The 23,454-nt window shown below is 40.7% G+C and overlaps 3 protein-coding genes across 6 annotated transcripts; 1 reads left to right on the forward strand and 2 right to left on the reverse strand.

Moving 5' to 3' along the window:
• Positions 1 to 420: 420 nt before the first annotated feature.
• On the reverse strand, positions 421 to 14,884 carry LOC111248575 (ubiquitin carboxyl-terminal hydrolase 24-like). Its single transcript, XM_022801110.2, has 13 exons — positions 14,482 to 14,884; positions 12,026 to 12,194; positions 10,123 to 10,334; positions 9,616 to 9,910; positions 9,174 to 9,361; positions 8,705 to 8,819; positions 8,187 to 8,509; positions 7,701 to 7,958; positions 5,846 to 7,519; positions 2,770 to 5,669; positions 2,459 to 2,569; positions 1,953 to 2,247; positions 421 to 1,795 (listed from the first exon to the last, which is right to left on the reverse strand). Exons 1-13 carry the CDS (start codon positions 14,686 to 14,688, stop codon positions 959 to 961), a joined length of 7,584 nt encoding a protein of 2,527 aa, XP_022656845.1. The 5' UTR covers positions 14,689 to 14,884; the 3' UTR covers positions 421 to 958.
• A 223-nt stretch (positions 14,885 to 15,107) lies between these two features.
• Positions 15,108 to 18,355, forward strand: Ns2 (nucleostemin 2). The gene is made up of 2 exons (XM_022801113.2): positions 15,108 to 17,222; positions 17,494 to 18,355. Exons 1-2 carry the CDS (start codon positions 15,261 to 15,263, stop codon positions 18,169 to 18,171), a joined length of 2,640 nt encoding a protein of 879 aa, XP_022656848.1. The 5' UTR covers positions 15,108 to 15,260; the 3' UTR covers positions 18,172 to 18,355.
• LOC111248577 (F-box/WD repeat-containing protein 9-like) lies at positions 18,342 to 23,192 on the reverse strand. Of its 4 annotated transcripts, none has more exons than XM_022801114.2 (6): positions 23,053 to 23,192; positions 20,557 to 20,958; positions 19,846 to 20,223; positions 19,476 to 19,553; positions 18,962 to 19,234; positions 18,342 to 18,705 (listed from the first exon to the last, which is right to left on the reverse strand). In XM_022801114.2, the coding sequence occupies exons 2-6, from the start codon at positions 20,887 to 20,889 to the stop codon at positions 18,628 to 18,630; spliced, it is 1,140 nt and encodes a 379-aa protein (XP_022656849.1). In that variant the 5' UTR covers positions 20,890 to 20,958; positions 23,053 to 23,192; the 3' UTR covers positions 18,342 to 18,627. The 4 variants fall into 4 exon arrangements, with proteins under 4 accessions (XP_022656849.1, XP_022656854.1, XP_022656852.1 ...); XM_022801119.2 differs by lacking the exon at positions 23,053 to 23,192 and adding an exon at positions 22,543 to 22,800; XM_022801117.2 differs by lacking the exon at positions 23,053 to 23,192 and adding an exon at positions 22,437 to 22,591.
• Positions 23,193 to 23,454: the final 262 nt, after the last annotated feature.

Here is a 23,454-nt window from a genome sequence, read left to right on the forward strand (position 1 = left end):
CTTACGCACCACATATCTAAACAATTGGCCTGAGAAAGCCCAGCAGGAAGATAGAGAACGTATGAAGCACCCCACTTATACTAAATTGGCCAGCAATATCGCAATAGAGAATTAATTCTGATTGTTTCATGCTGCCGTGTAAACGGAATGCTTAAGCATGATTATGAGATTCTGCTCAAAGAGGGGACAAATCTAGTCTTGATCTATAGTAGGCAAGAAAAATATCAAAATGACCAATTCTATCTATAAAATACTATATATACAAATATATTATATAAATATTATATACGTATTTCCATTGCAATTCAGAACGGACACGCTCAGTGAGCAGGTTAAAACTTCAGAGATACATTGATCTATGCAAATACCTTTAAAAGCAGAGTCGGTAGATATCAAAAAAGCAAAAGAAAATACGAGTGATAATGAAAACAGGTTTATTAACAAGTACAATTATTTTTCGATCGTTGTCGATTACAATCCTCAGAAGATAGTCTTTTTTTTTTATATATCTTTATTATATTTATTATTATACAACATATGGACAGAAAAGGCTGTACATTCCAGACTTCAGTCGCTCATTCTTGTGTAACAACTAGAATATTATACACTCCTGGCTGCACTGTTTGCTGCCATAAAGCCTTAATTATTAGTTAATTTTTAGTATTACTGTTAATTTTATTACTCATTATCAAAAATACATTTGCTTGCATACGACAACCACCCACATACCAAATCTACCTTTGTATTATTCAGATTCCGTATCTAAGAAGAGGCCATAAGTACATCCTTTGTTGGAGTCAATAATAGATGTTCCCAATTTTTTTTTTTACCTAAGCTATATATAAAAATCGCCAGCAGCTACAGTGACAAAATCCTGACAGACACGTCCTACAGTGACAGACACGAATGGGAGATTTAGAGTAGGACCGATGAAATTCGATAGGCCTGGATAAAGCTGTCAGCCATCTGTCTCCATTGGTACTTCCCCCGTTTCAGGGGAACTGAGTTCAGATAATAGCGCTGTTGCTTCGGCTAATGTGTCCTGTGCAGATACAGTTCTCTGAAACGTTTTTGTGTTTGAGTCCTCATTGCTCATTTCAACCCCGCCGTCGTCCTTAGCTTGTCCGTCTGAACTACTGACCAACCGCTCCATTTGGTTCTGGAGCCACTCGACGGCCCATTGCCAACTCTGTACACTTTTGAGGAGGTATTCCTTGGCTGTTTCAGTCTTAGTAGCCAATGTGACAAGGAATTTGATGCCCTGATAGGCTCGTCGACTATCGTTGTCCTGGCTAGCAGCGACAATTGCAAGGATACCATCATGATCAGGGGGTAGCGCACCATTGATAATTAGTTCTACACGTTCCGCGCGTAAACCATCTTGTACCTGTAGCAATTTCATTAGCAGCTGCGATAAGTTGCGCAGCTCATTCGATGGTAGATTTGCAAATAGCACCATAGCTTGCCGGATAATCACTCGTGATAGTTCTCGATTGCAGAAGCTTAGTTGGGCCAGTACGCTGAACAAGGCTCGTGCGTGGGTCAATGAAGATTCGGCACAGGCGCACACAAGTTCATGAATGAGTCTAAAGACGCCTGGTGCGGTAAGAGAATGACGTACGTCGTCCGGTAACGGTAACGGCTGTTCCACGGACACTGGAATCACATGGTCGATCTCTGGTGGATGAGAATACAGTGGTGAAAGATCGCACGCCTGGATCAGACTAGCCAATGTACGGTGCAAGAAGATCAATTCGGCCGCTTGACTAGCGCTCCAGCGACGAGGAACCTGTTCCTATATCGGAAAAATAGTGACAATTAATAATTAATTGCCTTAAATAAAACTACAAATTTAGATTCGTATCCGCACTTGTATTTTTTGGGTTTTGATGGGCTCCATGATGATAACTCAAACTTTGTGTTCACATTTTTAAGAGCAACAGTGAACTTACATCATTTTCAAATTCACAGGCACGTTCGCCAAGCAGAAAAACAACTAAACGCTTGTACGCTTGGAGGCGTAACATCTGCTGGCAGGACAACGTGCCCATTTGAGCGTACGACGACAATACTGTTAGGTACTCGTTGCACTGTCTGCAGCTCTCCTCAACCTCTTTATCAAGCAGAACGAGTAATTTGTCAATGACAGTTTCTACCTCGGATGATTTGGTCGCCTGAAGACACTTATTCAAGATTTGACCAAAGAATGCCCGAATGTTCCGTAGAGGACAATCTAACAAGTATAGTCTGTAATTATACGAAATACACCAAGTACCTTATGTCAGTTGCTAGCATTATGAAAACAGCATTTTTCGCCATGAGATTTTAAAGCATTATAAGTATCGGCGCTCTAGGTTTTTAAAACTTTTTATCGATGTTTATGATGTCTACGATATAAATTATTAACTGTTCACTGAGTTTTTAGTAGATCATTAAGTATAGAATAATGTAAACGTACTTGAGAAGACTGGCACCCTGTTGTGCGAAAAAACGCAGTAGCCACAAAGCGGCCGATGGACTAAGCAGCAGTAGTTTTTCCAAAACCGCAATCCATTCCTCAATAAATCCGCTGTAAAAATAGTACTTTAGTTTGTATCGTTATTCATTTCAGGTATTTTAATAAGGCTGTCGTTTTTTTGAGGGCTGAAAGCTATTTCTTACGTAATTGCAAATAATTTGGCATAAGTTCATATGAAAAGCAGCATATTTAAAACTTCTAACAATAGTTATTTGCCTCTTTCCTTCCGCAAGATTTATGCACGAACAGACCTGTCTTTGTGCTTGTATTTCAAGTAGGTATTGAGAAGGAAGTGGGTGCCTAACTTGATGCTCTCTACCATGAGTTGTTCGAAATCTTTGTCACTGGCTTGCACACACTCTGCGTTGATGGAGCACAGCTGCAGTATAAACTTCATGTAGTCCTTGTTATATATCTCCTTATTGTGCATAAATTCGAGGTTTTCTTCGTGCACCTGTTGCTGAATGTGCGGTGGTACGCGTGAAGGAAATAATCCTCTGCGTTCCCCGTGGTCTACAAGCGTTGTTAACTGGCTTAGACTGTCGGCTTTGGCGGATGCCAGGCAAGCGCTTTTAGAAGCTACATGCAGTGGCTTCTCTTTTTCTATATAGAAGGAGAAACGATTTTTACCACTTTTAGGTGTTTTTGTTGACGTGGGATTCCTCAAGAACAAATCTTTTCGCTCATAAAAGAGCATGTAGGCGTTCCAGTGTCGAACGCGATCTTCCGGATAGAAGGATGACGTATCAGACACTTTGGCCTTATAATTCCCACCGAAGCACTCAATCTCGAGCGTCGCGTCGGTTAAATCAATTTTTTCAACCGTAGTATCGTTGAACTTAAACCACGTATTAGGATCGTGCTTTTCACGACGATCTTTAATAAACGAATAGTAGTGACCGGCATTAGCCTGTCCACTATGGACCACTGCGCCTACAAGTTGATAGCAGTTGGCATCAAATAGCTCTCCACCCCTGCCGCTACCCATTTCCTTTTTGTCCAGGTACTCCACAGTGTACGGTGCCATATCGAGCACCCACGGAAACTTGAAGTAGTAGTCAAACTTAACGGCGCGATTAGCCTCAAAATCGAAACCAAATCGTTTTAACTGAATGGTGAGCACCGGAGGGAGTTTCTTGATGCAGAGCCGCTTAACTGTATCTCGTTTGTGACCGCAGCGTTCGCAGAAGTACGCATTGTCACCGCTAAGTAATTCTCCTTTGACAAATTGCTCGAGGCTTTCAACGAGACTTTGGCTCTTTACCGGTAGATTTAGGGCCATAAATGACTCATCACGTACGTAGCGATGCGGACAGCCCTGGCAAATTTTTTGATCTGAGAAAATTCCTTCGTAGAATGGCTTAAATAGTGCGTCAGTACTTAGCTTTTTCTCAAGATATTCATCCACCTGGTCAACGAGATGCGTGAAGAACTCGAACGCGTCGTGCTGCTCGCGCACGTTGACCGGTGTTCCCCATAATCGGAAGGAGTTCCAAAATTGTTCGGGAATGTAGTATTCGAGCTGCGAATCATTGAGATGTGCAAACACGTTTTGAAGTTGGTGGAGAATGGTATCGAGATCGACGTTTTTTTCACATTCAACGCTTAGTACAGCTTCTCGTAGCTGGGGTTGCATAAACATTTGTTGGAGTACAGCGTTCATATAGCAAGTTGCTCCAGCATTCTTTAAACCAACTAGACCGGAACTACTGCGACCACTAATCAGTGGCTCATATTCAAATTCCTTGGCCAGTTCGTTATTCAGTCGGTGGTGCCGCTTAAGGAGCCAGTGAGTAATATGCATCATATTTGTCAAACAACCCCGCGAAAGTTCAACGAGAATCTGGTAAGCTGCCCGACGGCTCTCGTTTGTCGTACATTTTGGCTGAAAACTCTCAAACGGTACCCTGGTCGTCTTTTTGTTAATGAAAGATGATGCTGGAAATAGGTACTGTTCTAGTAGGTGTTCGATAAGATTAATATCTAGAGTGCTCTTTTTCTCCTCATTACATAGCAACAATGCCTTTATCAGACTGAAGTGGCCAGCCATTAGCTGCCCATCGGTCTCTTCTAAGGATTTCGTCGTGGTGAAGGCCTGCAACCAATTAATTTCTTCTAGAAGCATCTGACCGGTATCTACGTCATACTGTGTGTGGTTAGCCTTTGTGTCGCAGAGCAGTCGATACACGAGATCGAAGTATTCGAGACACTGGGACAACACCTGGCGCGAGGGACCCCGAGCCCGACTTGACGTCACCCAGAAGGGTAGTCGCGACTTCAGTAAAACTTGCAGAAAGAAGCTAGCAGAGTCCTGCTGCAACTGGCTGAGGTGGTAGAAACCTTGTGATGCTGTTTTGCGTACACTTGTGCTTGTGGCATTCACGAGAAGATCAATGATGAATGAATCAACGCACGGAAGTGCCTTGAAGTAGCTTAATCCGTGCATTTTTCTTTGCTCGAGACACTCAACAAGGAACTCTAGTGCTTCAATTGCTAGTAATGAATCTAATCGTTGGAAACCATTATCGACAAGCTTGGCTGATAGACTTTGCATGTCGATATCGTTACTCCCATTGCTTCCCGCCGAGCTACCGCTATCGACACGACCTTGTGCCTGTCTACGAGTCTCCGATATGTAACCGCCTTTCGGGGGTAAATTGTTGTTGACAGCGGATAGACACCCAACAGCCGAAGCCCACGCTACCCGTATGATCGCATCAAGCAGTGTGTGCAACTCCTCTACGGTCATCTGCAGAATGAGAAGCTGTAGATCAACCTTGCGGGGTGTTAAGCCCGTCTTCGATGATGAAGGAAGCATAAAATCGACCGTGGTTTTCTTGCCCGAAGAAGCTTGCGAGGGCCATTTTGCTGGCGAAGCAAGAGGAGTGCGGCACGGATCAGTGGGTTGGTTAGTGTCTGCGGGGGGTTGGATCGCTGAATCCAGGACACTTTTCCCGCAAGACAGAAAACGAAGAACCTGCAGCGCTGAAAAGTAGCAGCCGCGTTGAATATTGTAGTCAATTTCCGCGGAGAAGGCGTCCTGGTGAAGCACGCTGAGTACCATACCCACGCCACCAGCGCGCACAAATGCTTCACAGAAAGCTTGAGAGAAGTTGTCTTGATTCACTGGCATAAGTTTAGCACTTAAAACCTGAAACCAAAATAGAATTCGATATGGTAGCAAATAACTGCCGCCTGTCTTCCTCCTTCCCATATAAAAATATCAATATGAGTATAATTACTAGACGGAAATCATAAGGGTAATAAACAACAATTGAACAGTAGATTAGATTTCTGTATATTTCAGTAAATTAAACATCAACTCACTTGAAGGTTATACAGCAATTTGAAAGGCTGACCCGTAAATCCAAAAAGTTTGTGTAGCACCTCCTTCTGGCTGATCGGCTGCGACAACTGCCGCTGGAGTGGCAGTACTACCGACGGCCGTGCAGGTCCGTCGAAGGCAAGCTTGCGTTGAGTTGATGCCGGAACCATGGGATCGACCTTGGTACCACTGCGGATTGAATCAAGTGCAGCGATAACTTGTGGATCAGAAGGCATCAGATCAAGTAGCGTCTGCACCTGGCGTACGATTTTTGGACTATCAAGCGCAGCAACTAGCTGATAAAGCATGTTGAATACGGCAATATTGCTCGCGATGACCACGCTAGGTAGCTCTTTCTCTTGTTCCGAATAATTAGACGGGGAAAAGGCAGCAGAAGGTTTAAGGTGTGAAGAATAACCAACAGGTGAACTACTTCCCCCTGCTGCCTCCTTGTCCCGCGATGAGCCACCCTGTACCTTCACGTATACACAACAGTCCTCAGTTTCCATTAGCTGAGGGACATCACAAAGGCGTCGTGTGTCATCTGCTGTTGATAACAACACCTCGCCATTCAGATAGCACAGAGTTGTCTGTGCTGATGTACCCAACAGTTGGTTAACTTTTTTTTTAGTTGCCAAAATCGTGGCATTGGAGTGACAACGTAGAAGCTGAAAGTTTGTTCCGTCGGTTGTGCACCTTAAACTAATTGGATAGCCAAAACACGATGCTCCATGAGGTGCTCGAACGCGAACGCTATTATGAGTTGACTCAATAGATGAGATATATCGCTCAACTAAATGTAGTAGGCGGCAGATCGCTTGGTTTGACGACGGCATTGGAAACCTATCCGGAGCGGCGCTGTCACCTGCTCCTCCAGCTGCCGCACTGGAGATGGCAACTACAAGCTGTGGATCATTGCAGCTATCGGCCACTTGCTGCAGTCTCACGTAGCACTGTTGGGCAAACTGTGTGTGCAGTTTGACCGGATCTTTTTTAAGTACCGGTGACAGCTGTCGGTAACATATGTCAAGTATAAAATCAATACTTAATTCAGCAATTTCATCTACTTCGTTGTTGAGGACAAGCATCCAAAGGTAGTCGGCTCCAATGAGCACTGGCTTCTCAACGGTAAAGGCATTTTTGCGTAAATTTTTCGCGTCGCGGTTTACGGCCTCGAAAAACGCTTTGAAGCATAAAAACGCCTTTTGGCCAATGCTGCAAGGGTCGATTTGCATAAGCTTTTGCTCAAATAGTTTGAGACGCGTTTCTTCGTCAAGGTCACTCATGCAACGAACAAAAAAATCGAAGCACATTTCTTGATCAGATATACACGAGTTCATGTTTTCTTTGGAAAGTGTTTTCCAGATCTGGACAGCTTCCTGCAGTGACAAGTACTCGTTGCACTGGTTAAGTGCGAACTCAAGAAAATTTAGGTGTTCCAGAATATACTCTTCGTGAGTGTACAGATTGTCCAGAAGGGTTGATGTTTCTAGGGGAGTTGTATCCTTGAGCATCTTTAATGGCGTAGGTGGAGAATGCTTCGTAAAGAGTGCCGCGTGTCTGTCCGCCTTTCGACATGCAATGTACGCCTCAACCGATCTCTTGTGACACTCGGAGAGACTCTTTGTTGCCAATGATACAAGCTTGACGCTAGCCTTGAATTCGTCGAGAAAATTCTATAACAAAAAGCGCATAAAACAGAGCGATTAGCACCATACATGTTTAAATCTAAAATAGGCAAAATCGTGCTTAGGTCAAAATTAAACAAAGCAGTAGTTAATCTTTTACACCGACTTCATTGCACCTCCCATACGTGAGGAGCTTGCTTGCCTTCCCCCTTGAACATCTGAGACTTGCCTTATCTTGCTTTGTGTTGGGCGCGCTGCGCGTCATTGAAGTTCCGCAAAGAATCCATTTAAGAAACCGCAAAGAAGATAACACCAGCGTCCCAGAAGTGATATCAAACACGCAAGCATCCGCAAACTTCTTCTTCGCCTTATGTTTGTGTATCGAATTTAAAGCTGCGAGGATGGCCAGTAGCTGTTCAAGTGAGTGCTCTACAAGGTGACGGCTGATGTGCGGTGTCTTGACCAACCTCCAAATGAGTTCAAGGGTCTAGAAATAGAGTATTTATGGCAGAATATGTCTTACAACTTACAATGTAAATTAAAAAATAACTCCTTAGTGACGCCTTTCATTTTTAGATGCGATATTAAGTTACGTGGTTTTAACAATGTAGTAATTCACCGAAAATTACTATTGCTGTTTCTGGAGCACACCCAAGCACTCGTGTGAAAGTTATATTACCTATGCTGAACTCGCGTCGCTATCTAGGCTACGTACCAACAGAGGGTTATCAACGGGTGCACTTTCGGCAATAAGATCTCTGCCCATTTTTCCAAGAAAAGTCATAAGGCGTTTTTTCGCTTCTTCGGAACAATGACGTTGCCACGAAGTCTCTACCAGCTGTAACAGCAATCTCAAAAGAGGTTCACTAAAGTGGCAAGCGGCCGCTGCAACGCAGTGGTGAACATTATCGGCCGTTGTACAATTCTGTCGATCCTGCATCGCCCATATACGCTCTAAATCAGTCTCGCTTAGTGTTGATGCAACGAACTCGATAACCAACTTCAGTTTGTCATTGTAGTGAGATTGTTCAATGTTGTCTGGAATAGTTATAAAAGTAAAAAAAACTTAGATTACAATGGCAAACCTATGTCGTTAGCATATTTCAAAACATTGATAAACACCTTTGTGAAAATGGGAGAGAAAATACTGAGTGCGGGTGACAAAGATAAAATATAAAGTATTTGGTCAGTGAAAGTAAGAGTACATAAATAATAATCTCATAGAATACGTACTTTCAAGTACGAGGAGGAGAACTGAGTTCTCAGTGAACCATGTGACAAGGTAGCTCCTTGCGATGCCAACACGAGTCTGCTTCGTTGATGCGCTTTCTTCGATTAACTGAATTATCTGAATAGGATAGAATTCACTGTTTCATTAGAGATTTACGTTAAATGTTTTACATCTGGTATCGCAGTTAAGCATTCAATCAGACGAAAGTAAGTATGTTTATGCTCATATTCAATTACAAACCACCACATGCCCTTTCAGTTTAGCCGGCAAACATGCCATCCAATACGCCATAACGGGGACTAAATATGTATGTTGACCTTCAACAAGCCGGTCGTACAAAACTATCGACATTGTCATTATATATTATATATTTTGTCCTTTTCCTTTTTTCCTTCGATTATAAAAGAAAGTAATAGTTATGACAATATAGGGGAGTGGTAAATATATGAGAAGTACGTCACAATAACAGACCTCTTTGAATCCACATGTTCGTGCAGCAAAGTGTGAACTTCTGAGAAGCCGTAGGATTACTTTCATGGATGTTCCAGTAAAATCCTGCAATTGATCCGGCCATAGAAACGCAGATAATTGCCTAAGAGCATTCACAAGCTCAGGGAGGTAGGAAATGTTCTTAGTTCGAAGATCGACATCTGTCAATCCTGTAAAGGAAGAGCCGTTTAACGTTTAAAAGGTAAATCCTGATTTCTAAATGGCTAGATCAATACATTGCTAGATTATATTTTGGTAAATTTTTTTACGGAACTTTCCATTAGCCAACTCGAATGCAGCTTACTGACGGGTAGATTTTCAACCTCAAACATTAAATTGACCATTAACGTCCATAACAAAAATCATAAATCAATAATATCTATAAGTATAATAGTACCAATTTACAGACTTTAAAATTACTCACCATTGACAAAATCAAGTGCCTTATGCACACATGGATCCAGTAACCGCTTCATTGAGTCTGGTCTGTACAGTTGGGCAGGCTTTGAGAGTGGCTGCAGAATCGCAGCCATTGCAGGTCCCGATAATTCGTCCCGCAGAAACAGTTGAACCATTAACTGGGTACAGCCCGTATTCGCCAGTTTATTGATAATCTCCTGTAGCCAACCAAACTCCAGTGAAGGGTCAGTAATCTCGGACGGCTCCTCGTAACGGGCATTTCGATTTCTTACGTGAAATTCACATTCGGGATCTAGGATCTAATGATGAAAAAAAGGTGGTTGTATTATAAAATAGTTTATAATTGGTTTGTTGGATAAAGTCATGTTAAATAACCATCTACATTTTTTTACGTTGGTTTGAGGCAAGTCTAACTTAACCATGAGGAACAAATGATTAAGAAAGGTAACGAGAATCTTAGGCTCATTAACATTTTCATTAACTTCATTCCGTAGCATCCCATAGAACTTACAATTGATAAAATACTAAGGACGCTGTCAGGGGCCAAGCCAACCCTAAAGTAGGCTGTGCATACATCAACGAAAATAAGCGCCATGTGCTTAACACCTTCTTGGACGTCCTGAGTCCAGGAAGAAACAGGAAACGAAGCACACAATTTGCGAAAGCACTCCGGCATCACATGTTCCACAAACTGCCGACAGCTTTCGTCTGAATCCGCCGTTCCTGAACAGATACATAATAAATTAGAACCACAATATTTATTATAGTAGGTTGAGTGAAACTCGTTTAATTTTTCTAAATTATGAACGACATCGAAAAGCTTTCGCCTTCACTAATATATGCGTATTAGGTTATCGTGAATACACTGGAGATATCTGAACTACTCTGAATCAGTTTTATAGAGATCAATCGTGTAACATATATCAATGGAAGATATACACTTTTGAAGTTCGGTTCTACAAGTTAGGATAATGTTAAGATTCTATATGTGGAAAAAAAATTAAATTGCGCGTATTTTAACCTGAAAAAGTAAGGAATATTAAGGAAGTAGCATGATGCAAATAAAGTAATACATACACTATATTATCAAAATGTATGCTATATATATATAAATTATCCATTTCGTTATAAAAAATTGCAGATTTACTATTTTCATGCAAAGCAGGTTATACTCGGCGTACAAGATCAGCCTCGACGATGTTTGTAGCGTGTATAGCTCTCTCAATCTCGGGCTTTTTTTTAATCCAAAAAAAGAAGTCAGTGCGGTGGTAAGCGAAACAATTAGTATCACTTGAGTTGAAATTCATGGTGTTTGGCAATAGAAGTGCATTACTATCTTCACGATTTTGCACAACCGTGTATTTAAGAGAGAAGGGTCGTGAAGCGCACCCCTTCATGAAAATCACCTAAACAGACCGCAAAATTCTAGATGAATGTAAGTAGTCCCTATCAAATATGGATCGTGTTGAAATATGCCGACAACACGTACAAGCGTAGACAGACTATACTGAGGGAAACGTCCATCACGGAATACGGCGCGTGAGGAGCAAGTAGGCCACCTGACTGTAGAATCTGGCAGACGGTGGACTTCTCTGACGGCTGAAAGCAAAAACCAGGTGGTTCTGAGAAATCTGTCTGAACTTACAAATTTGCAAAATTTGAAGTTTTGCATCGTGCTCGTGTTTGTCGGTGTTATTTATTTTGGACCACGACTGGAATTTGTACTGGTATAAAACAATTCGGAGTTGATAACACAAAAAAGCCTTCGACCCCAAAACAAAGCAGCCTCATACGATTTTAGTTGCTAGTGCTTGCTCATCTCAAAGCTGAAACAATACAGAGACGCGGTTTTAATATCGAAAGCATTCAATTTTGTAGACGTCTCAAGGAGGACATGACAATCGAAGTGCCGCTGTTAAAGAGCTGTTCTGGATTTCCGATTGCAAAACAGTCATTATTTTGATCAAAATATCGTGAATATCCTAAAATATTAGGGGAGAAAGTTACTGAAAGACCTACTCTTAGGTATAACAGAAATCGATCGTTAGGAAAAATAGGCCACATGTAGGAATCATGTTTACAGTTAACATCCATGCTTTTGCAAGTCAGAGCGTTTTTTGTTGCTATGAACCTATTTTTCATTATGGACTTATGCTACACTTTAACGTAATATTTTTAATATTTTAATTTGACTCTCGTTTTCTTCGAAAACAGTGACTATAAAGGTAAACACAAGTATATAGCACAATTCTAAGATGGACATTAATAACAGTTGTTGCATAATGTACTGTAGCTGCAGATGGTTATAAATGGCTTTATGTACCGCTTAAACAGATTATTATGATCTGAGTCGTCTATCATCGAATTTTCCATAATTTGAAATATTATGGTGAAATAAATTATTTTCAACAAACCGGCTTCAACAAGGCGAATTGTAGCGTGCATGCAACGCGCTAAAGCTTCATCTTCTTTGTAGGGGATAGACCAGTCCTGCACGAAAACGCGACTCTGCAAGTCTTGCAGATACGAAGATGGAAACTCGAGCGGATCGTTGGGCTCCATGGGTGACGTTGATGCAGCAGACTGCACAAGAAAACAGACCAATCAAACCGCAAACAACAAAAAAGTACAAACGAAATGCGAATTAACCAATACAGGTTTATGTATTATCACATTTAAGCGACTCTTACTACTACTTATCATGCCTAAATAGTTGGGGGTCGTATCCCATGCACGACCAGTTGAAGAACACAGCATCATAATTTTCAAACATACATTCAAGTGACATTCATTAGTAGTAATGGTTAAGTTCACTCCAGTTTCACAATGTTAATATCACTCCTGTTTTAAGACCTAAAAAACTAAAAAATGTTCATTAGTTATCAGTTGTTTTTTTTACATATCTGTATAATCAGTAACACTCTTCTCCACTTCAAGGCTTCTCTTCTTGATTTTAAATGCGCTTACAAATTAATACTCTTTCCACAATAATGTCGCCCTAACGGGTTTTTATTACGCTTTTTTATTGACACTAAGGAAGAAAACTAGCTAAACAACGATCGAACTTCTGATAATGTGTAAGTAAAGTAGGTAAAGGCACAACGATACAAAAGTACAATATGTGACAATTAACTTATCTTGTGAGCAAAAGCTTGCCTATGCACATACTGCACGTACTTATAGATGGAGTTATAGTCCATTAAATATAAATTCACTTATTGACGTGTGCTTGAAATAAATGTAAAATATTTAAGAAATAGCTCTGTTTCGCTTTTTGCAATTTCCTTTGTCATTATAAGCTGTGTCATTGTGTTTTGTGGTTCACAATTGCTGTTATTTTTATTTACATGATTTATTCACTTTTTTTCACAAGAAGAGTAACAAATTTGTGCACACCACTTGCGACATTCGCTAAACCCTTCCGTATGCGCTGTCGTATAAGAGATTAAATTTTGAAATGAAAAAAAAAAGGGACTGAATTGATGCATGACAATTACTCATATTACTCCTTCTAATTTAATTAGGGCACAATCGGCAGTGGACTTAAGTGATCTCTAACTGGCGTTTCCTCCTCCTAGTAAACGGCCGGCAGGCGCGAATTTCGTCCAACTGTGACAATATCAGCCTTGTGCCTAGCGAATACCAGAAGTTGCTCAATCCACTTAATGAGCGCCTTACGTAACAAGTAACGAGATACAAAACCGCGATCAGTTCCAACAGTTACGCTTTACAGTGGTATGATCACATACCGATATGACCCAAAAACAATCTACGTGGGCCCTTGAGTAGCTAAAACTGATAGGGTATTTAAAACTACTACAAAACCAGCAATTTCTGATTGCAGGTTTCTAAATATGCTCAATAAATTATATGGCTTCATTTTAGTCGAATGTCAGTTTCGTTTACATGACACAGTCAAACCTCTATCTAGTAAGCAGTTGGCGAATAGCGACTAGCTTTGATTTCGCTGTTCAATGGCGGCTTATGTGTCAATTACGAAGCGTTCGTTAGTTTTATACAGTAAAGTCGCCATTTTGGAAAAAACAATTAGAACCTCATAGAATAATAATTAGGACTTCATTAACAATTGCGTAAGTACATATTGCTTCGTCCTGCGTGTGGTTCGATGGATTGAAACGAAACCCAAAAATCCGTAATCCCCAGTAGTCGGTAAACAAATTATATCACCATATCAATAGCATTAATATTATAGAACACAGAGCATTGGTTTCTCAAATTTGCTAATGGCTCTCTTACAAGGGCGGCTACGGGCACCCACCGCACACGGTAGATCTCATCGATTTAACTACTGCTTGCCTACCGCGTGCATTCGCGCCCATATATGACCGGCCGCCAACTGACAACGAGTGACCGTTACCTTGATAAGGCTGTGAGGCAGATAACAGGCGGCCTAACATTCCAGCAACGAAGAATAGTGCAGCCCGCGTTCGTATATGGACCTAAAGTCTCATGTCTTATGGCATTGCAAAAAACCACTGGTTTCGATCACCAAAAAGGTAGTATATAACAGAACGGTTCATATGACAACCATCCTGAGAAATTGCGCCTTAAAGAAAGACTAGCGCCGCCCAAAGACGGATTCTGTACGCTCGTGCATGCTTGCTCTTCTGTGGATTATTTATAGCCGGTTAACCGGGTTCCGCCGGATGGACACCTACGCCTTCCAAAAAATGATTACAAGCGCCTTCCAGGTTATACTATAACTGATTCGACTATCAGAATGGCATAAATAAATGTCTAACAGTAAAGTGGGGAGTAAAGCCAAATGAACCACCCGGTGTGTTTTGTTCTAGTGGTACTATTATGATAGCGGTGTCTGTGGGTAGCACTGGTTTTACTGTACACAAACCTGCTGCTGTTGTTGCTGCTGTGAGGACTGTCCATAATCATAACTGATTTCGGGAAATCTTGGGGGTTCTGCGGTGAGAATCGATACTGCTTCGCTCACATCATTGTTTGCCTTTTTCAGCGCGTTCTTTATTGCCGTCACATCACAGAATCCCATCGAGCACAAGGTAGCAATGTTTACGTCGTCCGCAAACTGTTCATCCATCATAAAGCAGCTCAAAGCACAATTTGGGGTGTCAAGACTCCACACCTGACTTATTATTCCTATACACTTTCATGTAAAGCTCATTCTGTTCATATATGCGTTATTCACGCTCATTTCACAATGCCACACTACACTCACGCCAAAGGCGGCACCATCATCACTAGGAGGCGTGAGAGATGGGTCCCGCAAATACTGGGGGCGGCCATGTCGGATTGAACGATTGCATAACACCAGGGATTCCTCAGCTCGTACGGCAATATATCGTATAATGGTATTACTGGTGTCTTTCTCGAAGAAAGCAGTTAGCTCTCTGGCATATATTATCTATGTTGTATATTTTGGTGGGGAAAACTTTGATATACAGAAAACAATGCCATGCATTTTTCCAAAGAGTTATCATGGGAAGGCCCTTAAGCATATTTTGATCTGGCGGCACGTGGAACTGAGGGATTCGAAGCTTGCAAGCAATCGGAACAAGTTTCGTCAATGTGGTGTTCTGCATGAATTATATGTTGATAGTATTATTAATGACTTTATTAGTGTAGTGTTTGCGACTGTACAGTGTAATCGCTAACATGGGAAAAGATCACAAGGTTGTCCGCCGGAGGGGCATTGACAAATCCAGTCATTCGATGAACCCCGACCGCGAACGCAAGAACTTGAATATGAGAGACAGAGCTACTATTCGTCGTTTGCTAATGTACAAGAACCAAAAACCGATTCGAACTCGCAAAGGAAAAATTGTCAAAGCAGCCCCGTATCAGGGTTGGGTTAGTAGCGGGACTGTGTCTAGGATTGCTCCCAATCAGAAATGGTTCGGCAATACTAAAGTCATTACGCAAACGGCACTACAAAAATTCCAAGACGCGCTAGGTAGGGTAATGAAAGACCCGTACCAGGTTGTTATGAAACAGACTAAGTTACCGGTAACCCTCCTTAATGAGAGTGCAAAAAACAAAAAGGTTCATATTCTTGACACTGCGCCTTTTGACCAGACGTTTGGACCCAAAGCTCAACGAAAAAAACCTTTCCTTAATGTAGTCGATCTCAACGAACTTAGAAAATTGGCAGAAAATCGTGAGGAAAAATACAAAGCAGAAGACGACAAGGATCTTTGCTTAGATGATGGTGGCGTACGAAATGAAGCCAAAGAAAGTATAATGCTTAAAGGCCAGTCCAAAAGGATCTGGAACGAGCTATATAAAGTAATTGATTCGTCAGATGTTGTTATACAGGTGCTCGATGCCCGAGATCCTATGGGGACTAGATCTAAATTTATTGAGAATTTCATTCGCAAAGAAAAAGCACACAAGCATCTTGTGTTTGTTCTTAATAAATGTGATCTTATTCCAGTTTGGCTGACACAACGTTGGGTTACTATTCTTAGCGCAGAGTTTCCTACGATGGCTTTCCATGCATCAATGCGAAATCCATTTGGTAAGGGAGCTCTCATTAACTTGCTGCGGCAATTCAGCAAGCTTCACATAGATAAGAAACAGATATCTGTCGGATTAATTGGCTATCCAAACGTTGGAAAGAGTTCGATTATCAACGCTCTAAAAGCAAAGAAGGTGTGCAATACGGCGCCAATCGCAGGGGAGACGAAAGTGTGGCAGTATGTAACTTTAATGAGGAGAATATATCTCATTGATTGCCCTGGTGTAGTTTATCCTCAAGGTGATACGGACACTCAAGTTGTTCTCAAAGGAGTTGTGCGAGTAGAGAACATTAAGGACCCCGAGGATCACATTCCCGAGGTGCTCAATCGTGTGAAATACGATTATTTGAAGAAGACCTACCAGATAGAAGACTGGTCAAACCCTGTCGATTTCCTGGAAAAGGTAGCACGTCGTTACGGTAAGCTTCTGAAGAAGGGCGAACCAGATATAAATACGGTTGCCAAAATGGTACTGAACGATTTCCAGCGAGGAAAGCTACCATACTTCGTAAGACCTCCAACCCTAGAACAATATCCCATGTTAGAAAATGCTCACATCATCAAGAAGAAGGAGAAAGCTGAGCAAAAAAACAAGTTAAAGCCAGCAGTTAACCAGGATTTCAACAAAATCGAAGTAGCGAATGAATTTGCCGAGGAAGATATCGAGACTTTAAAGCCAATTGAAGGCGAAACTGATGACGAGAACGAGGAGAACGGTGATGTGGACGATAGTATGACGAATGCCCATGTCATTGAAAATGATCACGCACACGTCACATCTCAAAATACACTGGATAAGGAGAAAGTGAAACGTACTATCGGGGTTACTGGCACCAAGAAGCCTCCGGGGGCTAACAAAAAGGTATCTGTGTATCAGGCTCGTTGGCTGGCGAAAAAAATGGGCCTTAGAATGACACCAATGGAAATCACCAAAACCCTGTTGTCAGCTGAAGAAAAGCTCGAGAAGGAAGAAGCACTGAAGAAACGAGACTGTGCAAAAGCACACAATTCCTGGGAGCCGTTCGAACGACAAGAGCAACAGGCACCTGAGAGTTTGAAAAGGACAGCAAAGCACGACCTCGGTGCTGAATTTGTGACTGTAAGTCTCCGATTGCGTGGTTGACAATCCATATTTTTGCTAAAGCTTTTTTTAAAAGGCCAACCTCCAAAACCAAGTCCTTTGGACCACTTAAGGCAACTAATAATTGTTATAAGTATTTTTTTAATTTCAAGTATAAGCGTAGTTTGCGGCTTCTATAATCTCTTTGCGTTTTCATACTAGCCTCTGATTTACTCATTACAAAAGTGCTAAATTAGTTGGATGGGATTGCTAATTAAGAGTAATGTTGCGCTTACTTTAACTATTACAGATTGACAATTTGCCAAACAGAAAATTAAAAAGGTCGTCTCCTACATCGCAAAGAAGCATAGCAGATGTTGCATTAGAAAGACAAACAGTTTTCCAGGAATCTACTATGGATAATAAGCAGCTTGACTCTACTTGCCCAAATCTCGCATCTACTTCTAGTGAGCATGCCATGAAAAAAATCAAAAGAACATACGAAAAACATAAGTGGATGCTTGACGAGGGCGAAAGCGAGGACAACTTTGATTATGGGCAAAAAGAGGATCCGGTGAAAAATTGGAAAGTGGAAAAAATGCCAGCAGATGGCATTGTTAGTGCTGACGGCAAACGGAGCGGCCGACAGAAGCAGGCGGTCAATCGCAGAACTCGAGGTTTCGCTGTCACAGAGATGATAATGAATAAGCTGGAACGTGAAACCGCAGTTGCAAAGAAGAAGAGGCGTCAGGAACGGGCTACTACAGAGTCCGAGGAAGAATCAAACAACGAAGCAGGCCGACCGGTACCAAAATTGACAGGCAAAGCCAAAAGAGCGCAGTATAATGCCGAGAAAATTAGAAGAATCGGTATACATTACTACAAAACAGCAAATGTAAAGAATCGTAATAGAGACCGAGTAAAAACAGTAAATCCAGAGCTAGCCTACCGAGGGCACGCAAAGAAGAAGACTGGAAACGGAAGATAAAAAAAAAGTAAATACTATAATGATACGATTGATAAAAATTATGATACGGTGACATTACATAGTAAATGCTATGTCAAGCATGTTGTTATTGATGATGATGCGATACATTTGTCAGCAGTTTACCCGTCTGGTAGACAACAAACCTAAGTGTTATAATAAAAACTATAACGTTATTTTGAAATAACTTAGATTTGTTCTTTATTGCCTTCCAATAATAACGTATTAAAAATACAAGCGCTATAACTACGCGAGTCTTGGATATTTTTGTACAAGTCAGTTAATGCATTTCTAGAAAGCTATATCGTGCTTTGATGTGGAACGATATGCACATTATTTACACCGGGTGTTTTCGCAGCTATAGCTGCACCCCTCCCAAATAAACCTTCGCATAAAAACAAAGTAATTAGCTATCCGATACTGCAACGATTGCACATGGAAAAATTAGTAAATTTAAGATTAAGCCTTCTGAGGGACCCACACTAGCAGTTCTCCAGAGGCTCCAGCCGCGCAGATAGTTCGGTTATGCATTGAAGCCTGAAATGCAGTAAATGTTCATATAAAATAATTGTGAGATCATTTACGAATAGAGTTAGTATTTCTAACTTCTCTGCATGTTGAATTTAGTATTCAAAGTCAATAATACAGTATTTAGTGAAAACTTTAAAAATTACAAATAAAAGAAAAATAGATGATCTACACAGGATGATGCATACGAACAATGCTTTACCTAAAATAGGCAAAAATCTTGTTTAAAGACATCATATTGCCTATGTTGCAAATCGCAACACACCTTTGTAATACCTCCTTTAATGGTTTGCCGTGTAATTGATGCTGCAGCCTTGGTCGGTTCGAGCAGCAAAAGTCGATCATCTCCAGCTGCCAAAAGAATACTACCCCACGAATGCGCCACACTTCTAACACTTTTATCGCTAACTCGTCGTTGCATTGCTAATTGGGCAGATTCAGGCAATGATCGTGTGTCAATACATGCAACGTAGCCGCGCGAGGTTCCCACCCAAGTTTGGCCGTCGCCGTGTGATATCGCAGTCGGGTATCCCTTCATCTGGAATCGAAATACTCAGCATGATGATGGTAACCATCAAGTGAATGAAGTGTTAATTATATTTTGTTTGCAAGTTGATAAATTAGAGAACTGACTATATTACACGCAGTAGAACTATGCAATGCAATTTATTGTCTGCATATTGAGAATAGTTTTATTTTAGTCCTGCTTCATATTGTCCATCGGCACAGAACGATTAAAAAGTCATCTTCCTTCATACATACAGCTGAAGACACACTACCTTAATAACTTGCGAAACCTTTTCCGCTCGGATGTCGAAAATCGCCATCGTGCCGTCCTTGCTTCCAGAAATAATCGCCTAAAGTCATGAGAAAATGACCACAGGTAAAAGATTTTGGCATACACTAAACATCAGCTGATAATTTCGGCGCTATTCGTCCGAGACTGTTGCCAAAACAGAATGCACTTACGCCATCATGTACAAAATCATTATTAAGAATATGCGTTCGCTTAATATTTAATTCAATAGTTCCAGGTCTCCTCACAACATCAGACGTGATACTTCATTACTTCCGTAGACATGATCCTAATTGACATAGATTCAATACACCAGTTCAGTTTATGATAAAGATTCATTGACGATGACTTACTTTATCATCCATGGCCAAAGTAAGCACAAAATGTTTATGATACTCAAAGACTTTGGCGTCGTCTTTGGTTCGAACATCCCTAAGGTGCACCTTATGACCAATGGTTCCACAAGCCAATAGACTCTCTTGAATAGCAACTGAAAGCACCGCTGCAGGTAGCTTAAACGTGTCTACAGGATCCTGCTTCTCTAGGTCCCATGTCTTCACGGTTTGATCAAACGAGCCAGACACAAGTGTGTTATCATTTAACTGCTCGACGGACCATATCCACGCTTCGTGAGCACATGAGAAGTTTTTGTGAAGAGATACCTCTTCTTCATCGATTTTCCATACTCGCAGCTGGTGATCTCGACCTCCGGATACACACAGGGAACCATTCTGCAATCACGCCATTCCCATTTTTCTTATATTTTCATCCATTATAATTTAATCTAAGAAATGACATTGAGTGGAAAACAAGTGGATTTTGTAATAAACCTAAGATGAAGTACTCTAAACATATGGTGGGAAAGAGAGTTAGAGAAAGTAAGCGGCTCTCAATTAAAATAGAAGCTATTTCAACTATAAAGTGGTTTTCATATTTACTTGGACCCTTTATTTACTTTTTCGAACAACCGACATATCTCTGTCTTCTCAATCCTAATTGTCTACCTATTGTGCCATACCAATAATAACTGTGAATATAAAAAAAAAAAAATTATTATTATCCACCTGAATAAATTTCAGTGCGTCTACAGCCGCAATATGGGCATCGTCCTTTCGAATATGTTTCAGAGCGCCCTCGTCTTCCCATCCTCGAAATGCATCCCAGTGTTCTTCTCTTTGGCGGCAACATTCAACCCAATCGTCCGGTGGTGTTGGATGCTGTGCCGGCCAACGAGAATATAATCTGCGCCGCCAGAGAGACTGATCTTCCACGAGTGCACGAAAACTAGGAGAAACTTGCGGTAATACTTCCGCAATAAAGCCTGGCTTTAAAAACGATAAAATATGCCAAAGGATTTCATTAGGTAGAGATTCCAGGGAGCAGTTCGAAGATGCCATTTGGTATCAGCTGATGACAGAACGCTTTCCGGGTAATAGGCCTGTATCCGATGTCTTTTAGTTCTGATGCTGGAAAATAACAAAAAAAAAAGTTCTTATCTCGAAAACCATTCAGTTTTGCGGGATACGACAAGCAGGTCACAAAAAACGCATGTGTGTATTCAAATGCCTGTTAGTTTGTAATTATTCTATATTTAGTATAACGTAAAAGCATAATTACCGTATTATAATTAACATAATTAAAAATGTAGCATTTTATATATATATATGAACTTTACTGATGATTATGAGAGATTACTGATTATGAGAGAAATCTGTTGGCACTTACTCTACTCAGTATAGATATTACATCTAAGCCCCACAAATGGCTAATTATATATCATTTACACATTTGAGCTATACTACCCAATTGTCAAGCGGCTGGGCAGTTGTGAAAATTGCAGAGTAAATGTGCACACTATGGAAGAACATATTTTTATTGGTATATCATCCACGATAAAAAAAAATATATCACGCCATTTTCTAAGCTAACCTAGTACTAATGACACTAACGATTTCAATAACGTTATTTTAGCAACATCAATGTTTCGCTACTGCCGTCAAGAGTTATTAGTTGTACGGCAACGATTATTCATCAAGACATGATAAGCCTAACATTAGGTATTCACAACAGAACTATTCTACTGGGTTTAATTGAAGGATGTCAGCTGCCTACTTTGAAAGGTTGTTGTACATAAATGATCCCAAGAGTAGGAATAAGCCATCGGCTATAGGCTGCGTTTGTGTAAGAAAAAACCATCTGCTCGAAGCTATGTTTAATTGGATCATGAATTAAATCAATAATGCTCTGGCAACAAAGACTACAACTAGAGCACAAGTTTATAAATAGTATTTACACATAGGCGAATAAAATCAATTAACTCCTAATAATTATTAGTTTACAAAAACTTTCAAGGAAACATAAGTCGGAAGCACTGTGAGTGCCGTGTTCCCTTGCTCTGTATAGTAGCTGATTTGTTTTGTGAACTCAGGCCGCGCAAAAACCTTTCATTTGAAATATATAGCTTGTTCTTAACGGTACACATAAGTTTATCCAAGTTCTAAACGCATTACATTCTTCTCATATGGCTAGCTCTGGGGTGCAGAATAAAAACACATCTACTAAAGTCAGTTCTTGTTAAGAGATTGAAGATTTACGTTAATCAGTTCAGTAGGATTGCAGTAACCTTTTGATGAGCACATTGGTCTGTAACACAGATTGTCATAAATTAATCAAAGTATCCCATATGCACTTACTTGGTTCAGTTTGGAGGCCAAACACAGTACCCAGAAAACATAATGGCTACCATTTTTACCGCTACGGGTGCCAAACATGGCCCAGTCATCATCAACTGCTTGTATTCGACTCTATTACACATGATGACTGACCCCATAAGGGAGACTTAGCATGCGTGATTTTACCCTGTACGGTTTTCCTGCGGCTATCTAATATACATATTAAAGCGTATGCGCATGGTAGTTGGGTACTAAAAGTAAATACATTTTACCAGCTAATTTGTTAAAACTTGTACCGTAAACACCTCCACAAGTTATAATTGTTAACGTTCAGAAAAAGGAGTATCTGTGTGTGCATGATTACTATCCACGCTTAACTTTGTAGCCGAACAATTCTGGTAAAGCATTTGTTTATACGGCAGCTGTATTATCTTCAACAACACGATGATATGTCATCTGCGCACTTTGTCGTAAAGCTATGGTTAATGTAAACATGATTCAAGGCTACCTATGTACAACGACTGTAGGATTTCTTTGCATTGTCTTTAACGTGTTTAAATTGTAACTCTAGCCTACAGACTAAAAAGGAAGGAGAAAGTCCTTTAAGAACCGATAATATAGGTTTTTATTTGCAATTCTAACTGGGAAAACTATTATGCCCTTCTAACAGACGATGATCCCCGTAGCCCTCTAAAGTGGGTCAGTGGCACCTTCTCAGCATCCGAACATACGATCAGCTGCTTTTAAAAAGTTGTTTGGGTGTCGGACTTTTTCTTTAAAATCACAATCTGAACTGTCTCTATTTAAGCGCGTTGATATTACAAAACTTTACAGATAGTATTAGCTAGTACACATGTTTCACATTATTTTACATATTCTCAAACTCACTTGTTCGTTTGATAGCACAAAGCAAGTCCTCGATATCTCCTTAATCAATTTAGGGTTACTACAGCGTCTAGACTCGCTTTCCCAGGCTGATTCGCATCAGCTGGCGAACAAACCATGGCAGCCGCCATCTTGGCTGAACGAGTGATGGCGAGAAGGAGTATTTGGTGATCTGCATAAAAAGATAATATAATAAAGTCATCTATTAAACAGGAATGAGGACTGCTATCGAAATAAACAGCCGAGCTTCATGATTTTTTCTTAATCCTAACATACACTCTTGCTATATGGCCCAAATACCTTACATGTTGAAGGACTAAAATGTTTGTTTAGTCTAAATACACCTGGATTCCGAATCTAGTTAATTAATTATGACAACATTGTTTCTTTTTTTTTTCACTTCGT

The sequence above is a fragment of the Varroa destructor genome, unplaced genomic scaffold, assembly GCF_002443255.2.
Source record: "Varroa destructor unplaced genomic scaffold, Vdes_3.0 BEIS01000004.1, whole genome shotgun sequence".
Classification (NCBI taxonomy): domain Eukaryota; kingdom Metazoa; phylum Arthropoda; class Arachnida; order Mesostigmata; family Varroidae; genus Varroa; species Varroa destructor.

Coding starts and splice junctions, on each gene's coding strand:
- Ns2 (XM_022801113.2), top strand. CDS start 15,261: ATGGGAAAAGATCACAAGGTTGTCCGCCGGAGGGGCATTGACAAATCC. Junction 17,223..17,493: donor TCGGTGCTGAATTTGTGACT/GTAAGTCTCCGA, acceptor TAACTATTACAG/ATTGACAATTTGCCAAACAG.
- LOC111248575 (XM_022801110.2), bottom strand. CDS start 14,688: ATGATGGATGAACAGTTTGCGGACGACGTAAACATTGCTACCTTGTGC. Junction 12,195..14,481: donor AGCAGCAACAACAGCAGCAG/GTTTGTGTACAG, acceptor TTTCTTGTGCAG/TCTGCTGCATCAACGTCACC. Junction 5,670..5,845: donor AATTGCTGTATAACCTTCAA/GTGAGTTGATGT, acceptor TTTTGGTTTCAG/GTTTTAAGTGCTAAACTTAT.
- LOC111248577 (XM_022801114.2), bottom strand. CDS start 20,889: ATGGCATCTTCGAACTGCTCCCTGGAATCTCTACCTAATGAAATCCTT. Junction 19,554..19,845: donor CTTTGGCCATGGATGATAAA/GTAAGTCATCGT, acceptor TCATGACTTTAG/GCGATTATTTCTGGAAGCAA. Junction 18,706..18,961: donor TTAAAGGAGGTATTACAAAG/GTGTGTTGCGAT, acceptor ACTGCATTTCAG/GCTTCAATGCATAACCGAAC.